The following is an 18,582-nucleotide window of genomic DNA, read 5'->3' as shown; positions in this document are numbered from 1 at the left end:
CATGGTGAAAAAGAATACAAAAACAAATATATGTATGTTCATGTATGACTGAAGCACTGTGCTGTACACCAGAAATTGACACAACATTGTAAACTGACTATACTTCAACAAAAAAATATATAAAAGTGGAAGAATCCTAATCATGCATATCAGGGGCTACTGTCTATTTCAACACTGTCAAAAGGCAAAGGTGAGACTTCACACACAGTTCACCATGGCCTACAGAAAGGTCAGAAACTCGGGTTAAAAGGAAAAAAAAAAACAAACTAGCTCTAAGAAGAAAGCTTTCTCCCCCCCCCTTTTCAAATAAAGGTACTGGGAACTGAATCAAGTACCTCACACAAGCTCAGCATGCGCTCTACCAACCAAGCAATACCCCCAAGAAGAAAGCTTTCAATGTACAAGTTTTGGCAAGACTACAACCCAAAATTTATGAACAAAGTAATTTAATCTTAAAGTTAGGGGGCAGGGGAATCACACAAGAAAACCAGTTCTCAGGATACATAATCCTTAACTGTAAAAAAACAAACAGACTTTGGTATACCCATGCAATGGAATATTATTTGGCTATAAAAAGAACTGAAGGACTGATATATGCTGGAACACTGTGCTGATATATGGCATAACACTGATGAACTTTTAAAACATTAAGCTAGGTCAATGAAGCCAGTCACAAAAGAGCACATACTGCAAGATTCCATCTGCATGTTATGTCCAGAACAGGCAAGTCTATAGAGACAGAAAGTAGATTACTAGTTGTTTACTTCTGAGGCGAGGTGGGGTGATGAGGAAGGTGGAGGAACTGGGAATTGATAGTTAAAGGGTACAGCGTTTTCTTTGTGAAGGGTGATGGAAATGTTCTGAAATTGATTATGGTGATGGTTACATAATTCTATAAATATACTAACATACACTGAATTATAAGTTTAAATGAGTGAATTATGATATGTAAATTACATCAAGAATTTTTTGGCTATTATAAACACTGTTATCAATGAAGAAAGCAAAAGAAAAACACAACTTCTCTTAATATGTGGGTTCACGTGCACCCATTCAGTGGCATACTGTGTGACAAATGGCACCAACCACGGTTAAATATTAAGAATTAGTGGCAAATTCTTAGAAAGAGATTCTGCTAAGAAATCATTAAAAAATATTTAACACTTGAGCCAGAAAGTAGGATGCGCATGAAACAAGAGAAAGGAATTTATAAAAGAAAAACATACCTTACGACCCAAAATTCAAGAAATCCTTCAAGTTCCCTGGAAAAAGTCAGGATCAACTACCTATCTCCATGTCTCCAGAGGGCAGTAGCTGCACCCAAGTATGAAACAAAAACAAGCCAAATATCTTCAGATTTTTAAAAACTCGAGCACATCTTCATGTAAATTTTAGCAAGATAACAAAATTGTTCTTTCCTATTCACCAGGCTACTAGTAATATTGTTTTCTCTGTATATACCATTCCCCTACACTGTTATCTGTTACAGATAACTGCTTTCATCTAAAAGCAGAATAAAGACTCGGGATCTTTTAATAAAGAAATACAAGATTAAAGGAGATGATCATAAAGAATAAACCAATGTTATGATAAATGCTATACCTTTACTCAGAAAGGTCTCTCTAGGAACTCTGTACTACATCTATGTTGAATTAATTGCTCAAGCTTTTAATGTTCCACATATATGTCTTACCCTGAGAGCCAGAGTAGGAAAGATGCTCATTTCCCATGAAAAAAGCCGAAACTCAATAAACAGCTAACTACCTCTGGTGGGGGGAAATCCTAGTAACAGACCGCTAGAGCTGAACATGTGTAACCTAAAGAAAAGTGAGTAGGGAGAGTGATTCTAATCTAAGAAGACAGAAAGCAACCCCTTACCATCATCCCCAGGAGACTCTAAGGAGGGCACTGATAACAGCCAGAAGTGCCAGTAGCTGTGTGCTCCTGAATTTATCACTGCACACTCTGGATCATGAAATTAAAGATCTTTATGTTCCTGACTAGTTCTAAAGTTCTTCGTATAGGCAAAAGTCCCCAGATTTTCCAGGTTGGTCCAGTGATAAAGATGGCTGCTGTGCTGACTATGAGCTGCCCAACTTCCCAGAGGCCTGTTCAGCACTCACAGAGAGCAGGGCATCTCTCTGGTGCTTGTGTCACTGGGAGACTTAGGAGTTGGGCAAGTTGTGTCTTTCTGTCCCCAGGTCAGAGTATATCCACAAAGAGACAGGAATACGCCTTCCTCAACCCCAAAGCAGAATAATGAGTTACATGACAATAGCAAAATGCCCCTGGGATTCACTGAGGAACAAAGCATAGAGTCTACACTCATATTCCTCTTTTTAGCTTTTCTTCAGCTGGTCTGATTATAAGTGTGTCAATTATTTCAGGAAAGAATTAATGGATTCTAACATGAATGAGTAAACGTCTGATGGGGAAAAAGGTTATTTAAACAGTCTCAGAATACTGGCCCCCCCCCAAAATATGTATTAATTACAAAGGAGGGAGTAATCTTCCTTAAGAAAGCAAACCTAACATCACTAGCAATAGGACAAAACTGTATTGTGTACCCTCCAATATGATGTACTGAGGAGGACAGCTGATCTCATTCTGCAGCATTCCTGCCAAAAACAGACAACATGAATCTAATCATGAGGAAGCTTCTCAGATTGTTAATGAAGGACATTTCTACACAAGAGTCCACATGCATCCAAAGGGCCGAGGCCATGAAAGACAAAGACTATTCCAGATCGATGAACTGTTCTGGATTGAAGGACGCTAAAAGAGACAAGGGGAACTAAACACAGTGTGTGATCCTGGATTAGAACCTGAACCAGATTATCTTTTAAGCTTATAAAGAACATTAGCAGGATAACTGGAAATTTTTAAATAAGGACTGTACATTGTATCAATAGTGATTTCTTGATTTTATCATTTAAGGTAGCTCTGTGAGAGAATATATTTTTAGGAGTTACACGCTAAAATATTAAGGGGTAAAATGGCATGTTTGAAATTTATATGCAAAGGTTTCAGAAAAAAATAATGTACATACAGAGAGAAAAATGATAAAGAAAATGTAGTAAAATATTAAAGTTTGGGGACTTTGTAAACATCATGTAAAATTCTGCTGTATTTTTTTTATTTCAAAGTAAAATGTTAAAGCCACACCCTAAGCACTTCTGTGTATATTTCATATTCCAGTAACTACTACTTATTCTGTGAAAAATCCAAGTTGTTTTCCATGTTTACCCTAGCTAAGATGTTCCTTCTCCACAGAACGTTCCTACACAGATTTTCATATGCTTTCCTCCTCCTCACCTTAAATCCATCTCCTCAGAGACTTCCCCAGGTCAACCTAAAGGAGACCCTACTGACAACTGACTGCATCACCAATCATTTTCTTAAGTGAACAGTGCTTTACTTGACTGTCTCTTCTCCTTTCACTGAGGATGTAAGGGATCACATCTTATCTGCAGTGGTATCTTCAACAAGCTAACAAGTACCTAAATATCAGTTGTTGCATTTAATGCTGATATGTAACCTCAATTTCATAAACATGGACTCTTTTAGGGGCGTAATAATGTCACTATTCAATTACCAAAAATAACGTAGCTGTTTAGCAACTAATTTAAGAGCACTACATTTTGTAAAATACTTTTTATACCAGGACCCGAGAAGGCATTGCAGAAAATTCAAAAATTAAAACTACAATGTTAGCACATGGCAGTGCTCAACAATTACTTTTCAATTGTATATAAATACAAAACAGTGAAGTATGTTAAGGTAAGGAGTGAGAAAGGTTTGGTAGTAAACTGTTATTTTTCATGCATTATTTTTCTTCCATTCAAAAGGAAATCACTCCCCTGCAACCTCAAGTATTATTATCTTACCAGATTCGATCACACCAAAAGACAAAACAATACACACATGATGCCAAACCATGCATCAATTAACAAGGTTAAGAAACTCATAGGAATAAAAGCACACAGTGGCTTGACTGTAACTTCTTACACAATAGTAAGCAGTTTCATCCTGGAACACAGAATTATACTTAGTTTTTCACTAACTAGCATGGCACATGACAAAGAATGTTACCTAGAATACTCCAAATCTCATAGATTTGTAACATGATCTTCAATATAAACTCAGGATTAAGTAAGTACTACTCAGGAACTCTTCCAGTTATGCAGTAGATACTTCATAAATAACGGCCAAATTCCGTATTTTGCACACAAAACCCAGTATCATTTGATGGCCAAGTACCTCTGAATGGTCAACATTTATAAAGTTCCGAAGGTTTTTGCACCAACTACCAGGTACACTTTCCAAAAAGCAAAGACCAGGACACTGAATACCACCTGGCACAACTCCAGTTCTCCTCTGAAGGGGCTGTTGTTTTCTCACAAAAACACATATCTCACAAGATACCCTTCTGTGAGTATTTAAACTTTAAATGAAAAATTATCAGTGTCACACTGATTCTTACTCCTCTGAATACAGAGAAGACATTCAGGGAAAGGTATACAAAAATTGGGATATAAAAGGAACTTAATTTTACTTCATTTGCAACAGTTTATACTTTTCATACTGTAAAATATACTCCCATTTTATTTGTATGATTTTAATGTAATAGAGATATTAAATTCTTAATATAAATTACCCTCAAACTATATATTATCATATTAAATTCATGCTATTTCATAATACTTTTTAAGCCAACACTGTGTAGATAAGGAGGAAAGGGGCAATTTACTAAAATTAACTAAAATTAAGGAAAGGGGCAATTCACTAAAATTTAACATTTTAGCTAATTTAATCACAAATGTAGATTAGTGTTCTGAGGGACAGCCAGTGTGAAGTTAGCAACACGTGCCCACAAGTATGGTCAAAATGTATAATGTATGTAAGGTAAATAGTAATGTATAAATTTTGTTTGGATCCTGATTCAAAGAAATCAATTATGAAAAGACATAAATAACGAGAGAAATTTATGTATAGATTAAGTATTAGATAACAAAGTTAAGTGTGAAAATAAGCATTATGTTTACATGTGAAAGCATCTACATTTTTCAGGTGTTTCCCACAGTAATTAGGAGTAAACTGACCCCAAAAATCTACTTTAAATTATTTCTGCAGCAAGAAAGGGAGAAAAGAGATACATAAAGCATAAATGGCTAAAATCCTTAAGCGTTACTGATTAAACATGAAGGGACATGGGGTTCGTTTAAATATTGTCTCCACTTTTCTCTATGTTTGAAAGTCATCACAATAAAAAAAAGGCTAGAAAAGGGAATTATAACTAAAATCTGTTAGAAAATTACAATCTTATTTTTCACTGTGCCTGGCAAATTAGTACATAATTTTGCCCTTTTCTGATCTCTGAAAATCATTTACCTTTGGCCCATACAGAAGTTTAGTAAATGACAGCTGGATGAAAAGCCAAGGAAGTCGACAGTATATGTACCACCTGCATTATTTCTACCCTTAATATTTCTGATTAAAAAAATTCGGCCCCAAACACTCAGCTGGAGAACATTCACAACTGCATTCAACAACGTATCAAACAAAACGTCAGTTAATTCAGGTAGCTTCTCCACTGAACCCAAACAAGATCTGCCTATACATCAGGTATCTTGATTTAATAACTGTGAGGAAATTCACTTACAACTCTAAAGTATGTGGAACTACATTCTTGAAGAGGCATCCCAAATTAATAATTGTTAAGAAATGATCACAAACAGAAAACACTGGGCATGGTAATCAAGGGGCAAACAATTTTAATCTTAAAACCATTTATCACATGGGTAAAACACAGCTGTTAAAGTCCAATATAGGAGAATTTAATAATGACTTTTTGATCAGAGCTTCAAGTTTTAAAGTATACCTATAAAGGGCCTTCTCCGCTCATTTGAAAACCATCTCGGTTTCCTCAGAATTACATGATCCAAAAACACTTCATTCTTAGGCATCAGCAAAGGAATCAAAAGATTTCAGATCAATCCTTCTTTCAGAGTACACTGCCGTGACCTGGTGCTCTGAGTGCACCCGGCCTCCTTCCCATCACAAGCATAACCTTCCCCCTTATTCTGTCTTACCTCTACCACGAGCTCGCTTTCCACGGTCTGAAGGCTTGTCCCCTTGACTGCAGTCAATTCCGTTCTCTTCACCCCTAACTAAGGAAGAAAAGAGGACCCCTTGTACATAATTGTACCAAATAGTTATTAAAAACAAGGACAAAAAGACTTTTTTTAAATCGTTAAAATTTAAGCAAAGGGTATGGAAAACAAGAAAAACAAAACCAGAGTGGCTCAGAAAGTGAGCGACAGCTTAATTCATAGGTGAAAATTCAAAAAGAAACTAAAATGACATACCACTTTTTATTTTTTCTGTTTGGACTTGCCCTCCCCTAAAGTAAGTTTGTTTCCAAAACTTATCTTTGTTGTGCAACTATACACCACAAAATTTGCTCACTGGTTAAGTTCAAAGCCTGGAAAGGCATAGAACAGCGAAAGAGCGAGACCAAGGAAACATTGAGTTCTTGAGGAAATTATTGTTAGAGGTTCTTCCAGGGTGCTCTTCAGAAGATGCCAACAGTCTTTTCTTCTCCTCAACTCTATATAATGTCAACTCAACATTAATGACTCTATAGAATACAGAAATATTATGAACAATACTGGCACAACTTGCTCCCTTCATCTCTTTCAGGGCTTAACTCCATGAGTTGTGAGGCCGTCCTTGACCACCCCATTAAAATTTGCCAAACCCTCTCTGCTTTCATTTTTCTCCATAGCATTATTTCTTCATAACACCATTAAAATATTATATTAATATGCAACATGTTACTTCTCTTTATTGTTTCATCTCTCTCCACCTCCACTGAAAGATGTTTTTGTTCACTGCTGTATGCCTATCAGAAGGATCTGCTACACTGTACTCAATAAGTGTCTGTGTAATAAGTAAACTAGCAAAAGTCTACAAGGGGATATGGTAATGATATATATTTATTCATTCATAATTTAGCTACTTTGGTACGTATGCAAGGCAGGTAGTGTTGTTTTGCGTGAATAATATCAAAACCTCAGTCGAATGGAAAGTACTTATCTCATCTCAGCACAAAAAAAAAAGGAGCAAGACCTCTGAATTCTGCCCACCCCATCCCCAAGCATCCACGTTTGTGTGTGTCCATGTCTGTACAGATGTGCACACAGGAACGCTCCTGGTTTCTAGCCAGGAGCCATTTCAATGCCCAAGTCTGGCAGAAATTCATGGAATGCTCAGTGTGGAAATGAAACATAGCCCATCTCCCTTGAGGGGGGTCACAGCACCACAGCTAAGAATGTGGGAGCTGCCACCACTTTGCAGGGTCTGTATCTTTGCTCTAAGTCCCTGGACAAATAGAGACCTCAGAAGCAAAAAAAAAAAAAAAAAAAAAAAAAAGTACTGAGAAAACCCTCCCTATTCAACAATTTTCCTTTTAATCTGACTCTTGCCCATACCACAAGTATCTGTTAAGTGGAGAAGAATAAAACAGCTTTATCTACCAGCAAATGAAAAATCTTTAAAATTAGAGGGTGCACTTGATTCACAACAGAAGGCAGTCTTAGGACACAACACAACTACCCTCCTACAGCCCAGGTCAATGCTAACATGAAATTGCATCAGTGAGAGTTCTAATGAATTACTCCTTGGAGCTCATTACTAAGTGTTAACTATAATAATAAATACTGCATTGAGAGCGTGGATTTATGGCCATTCACAGGACTACATTTTCAGCTTTTTAGAATGCATGAAAATTTTCATAATACAAAGTTGAGGAGAAAGGTCTGTACTTACACTCTCTCCCACGATTGCCACCTCTTCCTTTCCGGTTGTTGTTTCCACGCCCACGACTCACTTCTCTCTCACTTCTCTTCTCTCTATTCTCTTTGTTTTCCGAACTCTCTTTTCCAAAATTCTTCTTCTTCCCTCCTACAGTCTCCCAAGAAGTCTACCAAAAATAATAGTGTTTATTCAGAGTTGTCTCTTGAAGTGTATACAATCATCAAGAGAGTGTCCATTTATCTTTCAAACTAATTACCCACGCCTTACATTGCCTACCATTTTAATTCTTTTCCACATACGTATTGTATCCTCTAATGATAAAGACAGCAAACCTCTTGCTAAGTTTCTGTTGCTGTATAGAGCAAAAAAGATTACAGCAACTAGCTGAGCTGACAACATATATGCCCACCATAGAGCCTTTTCCTATGCTGTTTTTAAGAATAATGTATATGTTGTTTCCCCAAGCTCCCACTCTATGCCACACCCACCTACCTCAGTAGTAGGTCTTAAACCTATTAATGAATAGCTCAATGACTATAAAATTACATAAGATGATTCCCTGAAATCTCAGGAGTACAACTTTTCCCTATTCAGTTATCCAAGGTAACCATCTTAAAAAATTTAATGGTTGAGATATTTTGGCTTAGTTTTTTTTTTTTTAAAGATGCCCAAAATTTCAACTTCAAAGACCTGTTCTAATGATAAGTCAAATGATTTATATCACCTCCCTTTTCCCGCAAATCAAATCAAATCACACATATAAAAATTGTTGAGAAAAGAATGAGACACTATGTTCTTGTGGATAAAAATGTATTGAGATTTCGATCAGGGTATGTTACTGGGAAATTCCAAAATTGGCCCATTTGTTTCTATTTACTTTAATTCACAAGGGATTTGAAGTGATCTGATTCCAAACTAAGAGCTATTTTAAACTTTAAAAAGAAGCTTAAGAAAAACATTTTATCCAAATAAATGTAAGCACTGGAAATTAATAAAATTAGAGATACAGCTGAATTATTTCTAAAATGGTGGAGGCCAGATTTAAAACACCTAAAGGAATTTTTTTAATATATCTACAAACCTTTGAATTTATGTTTGGTTAAATATAAAATGATTGAATGTGGAAAAAATACAAATTAAACATATTATTTTCCACTTCTAAGGTTTGGTGAAGATTTTAAAAACTGACACCCAACAGTTATGACAGAATAAGCAGGTATTCTCAACTCCAGTGGACATGCAACTATTCTAACCTTCCAGGAAGTTTACCTGGCAATAGTGTCCAAATTTTAATTTGTTCACAATTTTTGGCCCAGCAATTCTACTTCTTGGCCTTTATTCAGAGGAAATAATCTGATAACACTACAAACATTTATATACAATGAACAGCAGAATAAAAGAGTGGAAAATTCCCCAAATATCTAGCTTAAGAGATTACCTACTCTAGAACATCCAAAGGGAGAAGTATACAGCCATTTGAAGAGTTATCCATTCTATACACCGGAAATTAACACAACATTGTAAACTGACAATACCTCAATTTCAAAAAAGTTTTAATAAAAAAAAATTTTTAAGACTTATCCAGGTATACATAGAAAGAGATCCATAATACAAGTGAAGAAAGCTATCAGCAAACAGCATATAAGATAGGAATACATTCTTCAGCTTAAACAGGAGCTTGTGTATTATTGAAGAAAGTGAGAAGTCTTTATCTAAGTGGGGACCTTTAATCTGATTTAACCTGTTTATTGTTCTGCACTGCTTTTTTAATTAACAATAGAGATTCTTTATTTCAGAAAAAAAAATTCCATAGTGTACAAACTCAATCAATTATCTTCAATACAAATAAACTAAATATGTAAGACAGCATCCTGTCCTCTTATATTAACAAGACAAAAAGTAAATTCTAGAGGTCCTGGAAAAATTACACACAGAGTCAGCACAAGTTGCATGTATAAACAATGTATAATGTTTTTACAGGGCCAGACCTAAAGGTATTCAATCACGATGAAAGGACAGACTTTCTATGTCAAACATTTTGAGAAAAACATCTTAATCCATTTCATTCAGCAAAGGATACCCTTAAGCAAGTCTTGGCTTGTGAATTCTACAAAAACTAACAACAACTTATTGGGGAAGAAAGTAGAGCAAGGGACATTTAAAGGGCAATTGGTCTAACACCACAATAAATGCTAACAAGAGTAACAAATGTTTTGAACATTTTTCAAAACAGTCTGCAAGAGTGCACACAGGTTTTGAAAGTGAACCAAATAATTCTAAAAGATTTTCAACAGAACTTCTGGCAGTCTTTGCCATCTATGTTTGGCTACCTGTAGAACAGGTCTTAGGAAATTCTAAGAGAAAGTCCTCCCAGACACCACATTTAGTCATCAGAAGAGCAGGCTTCCAGGCCAGCTCATACAAAAATCACTCTCTCACCCCTTTATATTTGCCAAGAACTTAACACAAACAAATTACTCTGAGTGTGTGTGTGTGTGTGTGTGTGTGTGTGTGTATTACTCTATATATATATAAAAAACACAAACTATATATATAATATATATGTTATAAATTATATATATATAAAACACAAATTACTATATATATATATTTTTTTAAGCACATTAATGCAAGGGACTTACATCTCAAAATTAGTTTGTCACTCAAACAAAACAGCATTATGATGGGATGAAACAAAGTTCAGTACTTATGACCATGTTAAATGGTTTCCTTTGACAATTACTCATACATTAGAAAGACAAACTCATCCTCAAATATATCATGGACAAATCCCCTTAACTTTTTTTTCTCTTTCAAAATAATAATTTTGTTTCATAAGACCCTGGCACAAAACAAGGTTAGCCAACAGGTCAAGATGTGTTTGCTTTCATGGTTATTTTAAATGTTCCTGCTCCCAGAAATCCTAGAGTGCTTACATTCTCTAGCAGTCCACTCCAATTACTCTACCGCAGATGGAAAGACACTCCTCACAGTTGGTCAGCCGTGACTGCCACAGCCAGGACTCATTCTGCCTCTCCATCTCTCCCGCAGCCCTCTCACCTTCACACAGGAATGTGCCTTTTGTGTCTGTATTCAAGCCCCAATCTGCCATTTTTTGATATTTTAGAAACACAATATGCCGGACCACTATATGATTTCCAGGTTCAAGGGGTAACCAAAGAGACTTTCACCACAAAACCACCTCCTTTGAGTTCAGTCCCACATGAAGAGAGGAAGTTGAAAAGGAGTGACACCACAGAAAAGGAATGACAAATCTGCAGAGCTTAAGGAAAGGCAAGAGTGTTTAAAACAGTATCCCGATCTATTTCTAACATTTAAAAGGGGCCCTCCAATTAATCATTTGGAAATATTTCACATATTCACGCTGATTTTTTTTTAATAAAGAGGGCAGTTAAGCTCTTCACTTCATTGTAAATCTAAGTGAGAGCCATTCTACACTGTGTCCATTGAAGTAATCCCCATGTTTTATAAAGCCTAACAAATACCTAAAGGTCAGCAAACAAAAACCCTCCAAAATTTTATCTCCTCACTTACCATGATCTATTTTTCCCAACAAATTGACATATTTGGTAGTTTATCATGTTGGGCCAATTTTATCTTGCATAGAATTTTACCAACAGACAGCTATACTCCAATAATTAAATTATTTCCCCATTAACTAATTTTTACAATTACAAAATTCATTCTGATTGTTTCATAGTAAATAAAAAGATATTCATTTAAGTTTTGAGCTTGTCACAGCAGTTCATTTTAAAATAGTTTGTCCCTAACAAAACCTGTCCCTAAAAATAAGAACCTGATTAAACCTAGACACTGACAAGGAAGGTACTTTTTGATATGTTCATCTTTATACCCTTTTTAGGTGAATCATTTGTTTTAATCTGCTCTGAACTGATTTCCTTAATGAGAAAATGGAAGTGAAATACTGTGCAATCTCCACGTAGAAAAGATTAGGGCTGACATCTGCCGGGTGTGACTTTAGTTGCATCCTTCCTAAAATAAGAGGGAGGAGCTCCAGAGCACATGCACATTACTAAAACTTTACTAAGCTAAAAAAAAATTTTTTTCTTATTTTATGTATCTGTCAGACTGTCATGAAAATTTGTCCACAGAATATTCACACATGAGGAAACAGATGTACCAACAAATCCTGGTTTTCCATTAATTTAGAGATATAGGGAGTAGTAAAAGGGGACAACTGAGATGAAGAAACATGAGCAGTGGAGCCAAGACAAGTTTTTTTAGGTGGCAAAAATGTCCACATTTTTTGGACAAGAGAATTTTGGCAACTGTGTAAGGCTGGAGTAGATGACCAAGTTCTCTTTTGAGTCTTCAGATTCTACGGACTTCAAGAAACCACACATAACAAAAACAGTCATTTCAGGACAGTGTTCTTTCTGGTTTTAAAACAAATATGGAATAGCATCCATAACCCCCTCCACCAGCATCCCCAGGTAAAGTGAAGCTGAAAACACAATATGGAACTGGAGACAAATCTGTTTTGCAAAATCAATTAATAATACTTACTGTGTCTGAATTTCCTTCCAGTAATATATTGATAGCTTTGTTGATATCTCCATTACAATCATGTAGGGCCACTATGCATTCATCCTGATTTTTTCCTGTCACTTCCATAAGCTGTTGTTGAAATTATACAAAAGTGGTTAGGGGAACTCAAAATTGGCACTTGATATTAGTTTTAAGATTCTACTATATAGAGATATTTGGCAGCTATCACAAAACTCATTCCTAGACATACCATTTTCTCAATTAGCCTCAACAGGGTGCTATGTCTGAAGTAATCAAATAAATCTCCTTGGTGCATTAACAAGGGAGATTAACCTACTTAACATTTTCATCACAAGGAACAATCATAGATTAGGCACAATATGTTTCTCAATTACCAGTGAACAAATGTATGATGTAAGCATTTGTTGTATCTACATTTAACTATTTTAATGTATATCAGCTGTAGTTCAAAATAGTTTGACCCAAACATCTGAAGTGATTTCTCTGTAGTCAAAAAGCAGCCATCTGGACCCAGGTCACTTGATCTCATAAATACAGCTCTTTGGACCACACCATTCCATCTGGTTTCTGCCCTGTATTATGTAGCCAAGATTCTACACACTCCACAGCTTTCCAGTGTTTCAGTCTTTGGTTACCTACTAATAAAGCCAGATTTATATAAATGACCTATACTAACCCAATACCCATCATATGCAATTGTTAACAATGCACAGTAAGAATTGAAATTCCCCCCGGTGATTGGATTAGAAAGAGAAAGAACTACAAACTTAAAGCTCTGAACTCCTGTACCAGTGCCCTTTTGTGTCTATTTGCTATGCTAGTCAAATAAAAAGCAATGATACATAGAAGTGTGTCTCCAACAGTACATAAATCTCATTCCAGAGAATGAGTTGTATAATTTTTTATAAATTTTATTTTTTAAATACTTTTTACAAGTCATTTGGGGGTGGGGGGTAATTAGGTTTATTTATTTATTTTTAGAGGTACTGGGGATTGAACCCAGGATGCTAAGCACGTGCTCTACCACTTGAGCTATACCCTCCTCTCCTCCAATGTATGTTTGGAATCACCACAATGTTTGAAAAGGCATTTCAGCTCATCCTTAACATTAATATTTTCTGAGAACTTGCCAAATACTAAATATACTTCCTATGATGTATATACCACGTCAATGTGCTTTCACAAATGCTCACTGTTCACATATAATACAAGTAACTCAAAGATTCTACTGCCAAAATTCCTTCATTCTAGCCACCAATACAGGTATTTAATTACAAGTTCAAAATCCAACTAGCTGAGAATAAGCAAGAAACATACTTTAAAATTAGAATCTCTAGTGAAAATATCTTTTTAAGCACAGTAAGAATAGATTACAAAACTGACAGTATCCTTTGCCAGAAACATACCTGTTTAACCTTAGCTTCAAACTCTGAATCGTTTTTATCAAAGATCACTTGAGCGAGACGCATCTGTTCAGCTGTAGCCTGGAAAGCACATAAAACTGTTAAAAGATTTGAGAACCAAAAATGTAAGTTAAATGCCAAAATCTGGTGCAAACAGATAAAAGCTCTCAAGCACTACAGCACCATGGTAGTAGAATATTAATTAACTTAAAAAACAAACAAACGAAAAAACTAACAGACTCTGAATTTAGACTTCTCAAACATATGCAACATGTTCCCAATAAGGTAAATAAGCATCAAGTTAAATAGTGTAAAGGTCCCATTCCTTTGGCCAAATGACCTAAAGTCCTGTTATCTTCCTTAGCCATGTGACTTATTTGAATTTTCCTTCCCTTGGGGAGATGAAGTGATAGTGCAACAGAAAGTGGAAGAACAGGAAGCAGTGGAAACAGCTGCCAGGACACAGGCTTAGAACTAGCCTTCCTGTCAAAAAGGCAAAAAAGTTCTGCAATCAACTCAAAAAAGGTCAGTTCTGAAGAGAAAAGGCTGTATTTATCTAAATAAAAGTTATTTCTTAAGTTACACTTTTATTTTTAATCACAATTTAAAAATGGCTTTGATAAGATTTAAAAAAAATTTTTCAAACACTGAAATTAGTCACCTGTACAGTAAACTCTTCTCTAGTTGCTTTTTTCACTCAAAATCCTTTTACAAAAACTAAATAAAAAAGAATTACTGAATTTTTGAGGTTTCCTTTCATAGTATTTCTGGCAACTAAAAATTAGAAAGTGGGGAGGGGACAGCTAAGTGCAGACTGCATGCTCAGCATGCATGAGATCCCGGGTTCAATTTCCCATACCTCCACTAAAAAAGAAAGAGAGAAAGAAACCTAATTATCTCCCCCCTCCTAAAATAAATAAAATTGCACAAAAATAAAATAAATGCTCTAAAAAGATTTTTTCAAAAGAATTAGAAAGGGGGCAGGGAACAGCTCAGTGGTAGACTGCAGAGCTTAGCATGCAAGAGGTCCTCCTGGGTTCAATCCCCAGTACCTCCATTTAAAAATCAGTCAATAAATAAATCCTTTTGACACAACACTGTAAAATGATTATAAATCAATAAAAAATGTTAAAATAAATAAATCCTAATTTATTGGCCTCTTCAAAAAACAAACAAAAACACAACAAAAAAATTCAAAAGGTATTTTTAAAAAGGGTAACTCTTCTGTGCTGTGAGTTAATAGTAACCTACCAATTTGATGTCTTGGCTTTGCAGAAGTTACTATGATTATGAACAGGGACATTAGATGAGGAATATACAGGAACTCTCTGTTCTGTCTGCAACTTTCTGGTAAATCTAAAATTGCTCTAGAACAGTTTATTCAAATAAACTTTACCACTGCTAGCTAAAATCAATACTAACTCCCAACATAAATATTTAAAAAGTTAAGTCATTTAAAGTACTGAATGATCTTAAAGGCAAGAAAACTCCACAAAGTGCTAATATTAAACAACTTTTCATCTTTGTTTTTAATACATGTTCATAATAATCTCGACTGGACCAGGGTAGGGGGTGGGTTGTTAGTATTTACACTGCAAAAGCACTTTTCACAAGGGCTTTCCAGTCCATGTGGGTGGTTGGTTATGGGAGCTCCAGCTACCCTTGGCCTGCTCCCTCCAATCTAATGGTCAGTCCTTCATCCCGACCTGTGACTGCTGTGACCTCAGTTGTAGTGCTACTATATTACAAACCAGAAAGATGTTTGTACAGAAATAGTGTCTACACAACTGCCAGTTTTACCTTAATCCTACCCAGTACACAGGATGAAGGACCTTCTTCACACACATCAAGTGAGAAGTCCCAGTGCTGCAGCCAAAAGGACCCACAGTATAAAATAAGCGGATGAGGTAAAAGGGAAAAGCAAAGAGGAAGATGAGTACTAGAAAGATATCACTTCCACATTATTATACATTTGAGGTTTAGGTAATGTCAACCATTTATTAATGAAAGTAAACCATTGGTGCCCTGTGTACTAAAAGCCTACAAGATTAATTTTTGCCCATTATCCCTAATACCAATCCCTTCTACTCTGAGTTTCTAATCTAAAAATTGTACCTCACTCACATTCATTCACCTTGCTCCAAACCAAGCACATGAATGCTCATTGCTTCCTACCATTAAATTTCCTTAAATTACAAAATTTTAGCACAGCATTTGGCACTTATTTTTCTCTGGTATCAAAAACAAAATAATAACCATACTGCTTTGTAAGGACCCACACTCACAATCTATTGTGAATATCTCTATCATGTTTACTGACTGCATAAATTGCTATTATTTCAGAAGACAAAGGTTGAGAACTGTTATAGATTAATGAACACTAAAAAAAAGGCACACAAATAAGATATGTGATGACTCTGTAATGGAAGAAGGAGAAGTGCTACAAAGGACATTACTGGAATAATTGACATTACTGAAATAACTTAAGTTCCGCATTGACAAAACCGGAACACGATAACTGTAGAAAACACTGCAGCAATGATAAAGTTACAAAATCTGATAATGGAACTGTATTTACGTAATGAAGTATCATTCAAGACTTGAAGACACTAACTACTAAATATAAAATAAACAAGATCATAATGTATAGCACAGGGAATTACATTTAATATCCTATAATAACATATGTTGAAAAAGAATATGAAAAGGAATATATATGTAAAATCAATCACTATGCTATACACCAAAAACTAACACAACATTGTAAATCAACTATACTTCAATTAAAAAATGAAAAAGTAAAAAAATAAAAAGAATTATTTTTGTTCTTAGGAAATACACACTTAAATATTAAAAGATAAAAGGCAAAATGTAGTTTAAAACAATCTCAAACAGTTCAGAATAAATAATGCATGCAAGTATGTCTATATTCGTAGACATATAAATATAGAAAAAATGTAACAGAGTAAAAGTGACACTGTATTAAAAATCTGTTAAAGGACAAATGAGCATTCTCTAAACTACTCTTGCAACTTTATTTAGTATTTTGTTTATTTATTATTGTATTATTTATTTTATTTGGCAGGGAGGGAGTGACTAGGTTTATTTAGTTTAGAGGCAGTACCAGGGATTGAACCCAGGACCTCGTGCATGCTAAGCACGTGCTCTGCCACTGAGATATACCCTCCCCTTACTCTTGCAACTTTACAGCAGAACTAAAATTCCATGGACAACAAAAACACAGAATAAAACTAGATGACGTGTCCCTCACAAAACTCAAAATACAAACAAGTGAAGAAAAAAACAACTGATCTGCATGGTATAAACTGTACCATGTAAAGTAAGCAAAGGCAAGCACGGGGGTGTCTGGTCTAAGAACAGGAAAATCCCAAGTAGCCAAGAGGTATTTACTGGAAAGTTAGGAGGGCCAATTTGAGAACAGCACCTGCCACTGTAGGGTTTTGACAACTCCAACAGAAGGCCAAGTGCCAAGACTGCAGAAAGGTTTAAATAGGCTGGGGCAGTTACCGTCATAAACTCTTGAAACTGACCAGCTAGGGCTCCATCAAGAGAAACCATTAGAAACAAAATCAATATTGTGCCACATATATAGGAAAGAAAGAGAAGTTCATGTTGGGGGAAGAGGATAAATCCAGGAAACCTCAGGAAGCAAGCCAATCTTAATGACACAGAAAAAGAGAAAACACTCTGAAATCAGAAAAGCTGCTCGACCATGTTGCCTTGTAAAAGTCCAAGACGACTCATTTCACATAAAAATGAGCAAAAGCAAAATAAAGGTCAAATCCCACACAAAATTATTATGAGGGGAAAAAAAAGCATAAGCAGGATAATCCCCCCATACCCAATGAAAGTGCCCCCCAGAACAGTGCCTAGGGAACAAAGCAAAACCGCCATCTTCTGTTTCAAGAACACACTGAAGACACGGAGCATGAAGAAAATGACACAGACAAAAGAACTTAACACGTCTAAGTTTTCCCAATTCAGAGATGAAAATGAAGACTAAACGATAAGGAACACACAGAAAAAACTTAACGGGGGGGGAAGGGTATAGCTCAGCGGTGGAACGAGTACTTAGCATGCATGAGGTCTTGGGTTCGATCCCCAGTACCTCCATTAAAAATGAATAAATAAATAAACCTAATTACCTCCTCCAACAAAAATAAAATAAAATAAAATAAAATAAAATAAAATAAAATAAAATAAAATAAAATAAAATAAAATAAAATAAAATAAAATAAAATAAAATAAAATAAACTTAAGAGTTAATGCTACAAGAGAAATTTACTTAAAGTAAAAAATAATTTTTAAAAAGGAAAAAGAAAAAGAAATGGGAGAAAAATCAAATATTGAACATAGGCAAAAGACAAGCCAACCTGACCCTGTGGCTCATACAAGTCTCTGAAGAGGACAAGGACAAAAAGGGAACAGTACTAATGCTCAAAGCTAAAATTCAAGAAAAATGGAAAGCAAATAGAATACTGTTTGAATTTGTGAAAGAAAAAACACCATACTTAAGAATATCAACCCAAAACACTACACAATGACATATTTTCTAGTAAAAGATCTGGATTCTAAAATGAAAACATCCATTTTGCATGTAGGCAGAAGTAACAAAAGACTTATAAGGGAAAGAGATGAGAATATAGATAAACTTGTCAAAAGCAGTGCTTTTGCGCAAAAAAGAAAATAAAGTAACATTTTAAGATACTCAATAAAGAAAATGTGAGCCTAGCATTTATAGCCAGCAAAACTGACTTTATATTCAAATATAAAGGATATAAATTGTTAC

General features: G+C 35.3%; 1 protein-coding gene across 1 annotated transcript in view; it reads right to left on the bottom strand.

Annotated features, from left to right (window-relative positions):
- Nucleotides 1–18,582, bottom strand: part of UBAP2 (ubiquitin associated protein 2) — a 95,464-nt gene that overhangs the window by 41,450 nt on the left and 35,432 nt on the right. Inside the window, exons 3-6 of the mRNA XM_074363160.1 lie at nucleotides 13,776–13,853; nucleotides 12,367–12,477; nucleotides 7,831–7,984; nucleotides 6,093–6,170 (exon numbers count right to left, since the gene is read on the bottom strand). Of these exons, the coding sequence (XP_074219261.1) occupies nucleotides 6,093–6,170; nucleotides 7,831–7,984; nucleotides 12,367–12,477; nucleotides 13,776–13,853 (421 nt within the window). The remainder of the gene's footprint in view (nucleotides 1–6,092; nucleotides 6,171–7,830; nucleotides 7,985–12,366; nucleotides 12,478–13,775; nucleotides 13,854–18,582) is intronic.

Source organism: Camelus bactrianus, chromosome 4 (assembly GCF_048773025.1).
Source record: "Camelus bactrianus isolate YW-2024 breed Bactrian camel chromosome 4, ASM4877302v1, whole genome shotgun sequence".
NCBI classification, from domain to species: domain Eukaryota; kingdom Metazoa; phylum Chordata; class Mammalia; order Artiodactyla; family Camelidae; genus Camelus; species Camelus bactrianus.
Note: the sequence above shows the minus strand (reverse complement) of the source record. Positions and strands in the feature narration are given on the sequence as shown.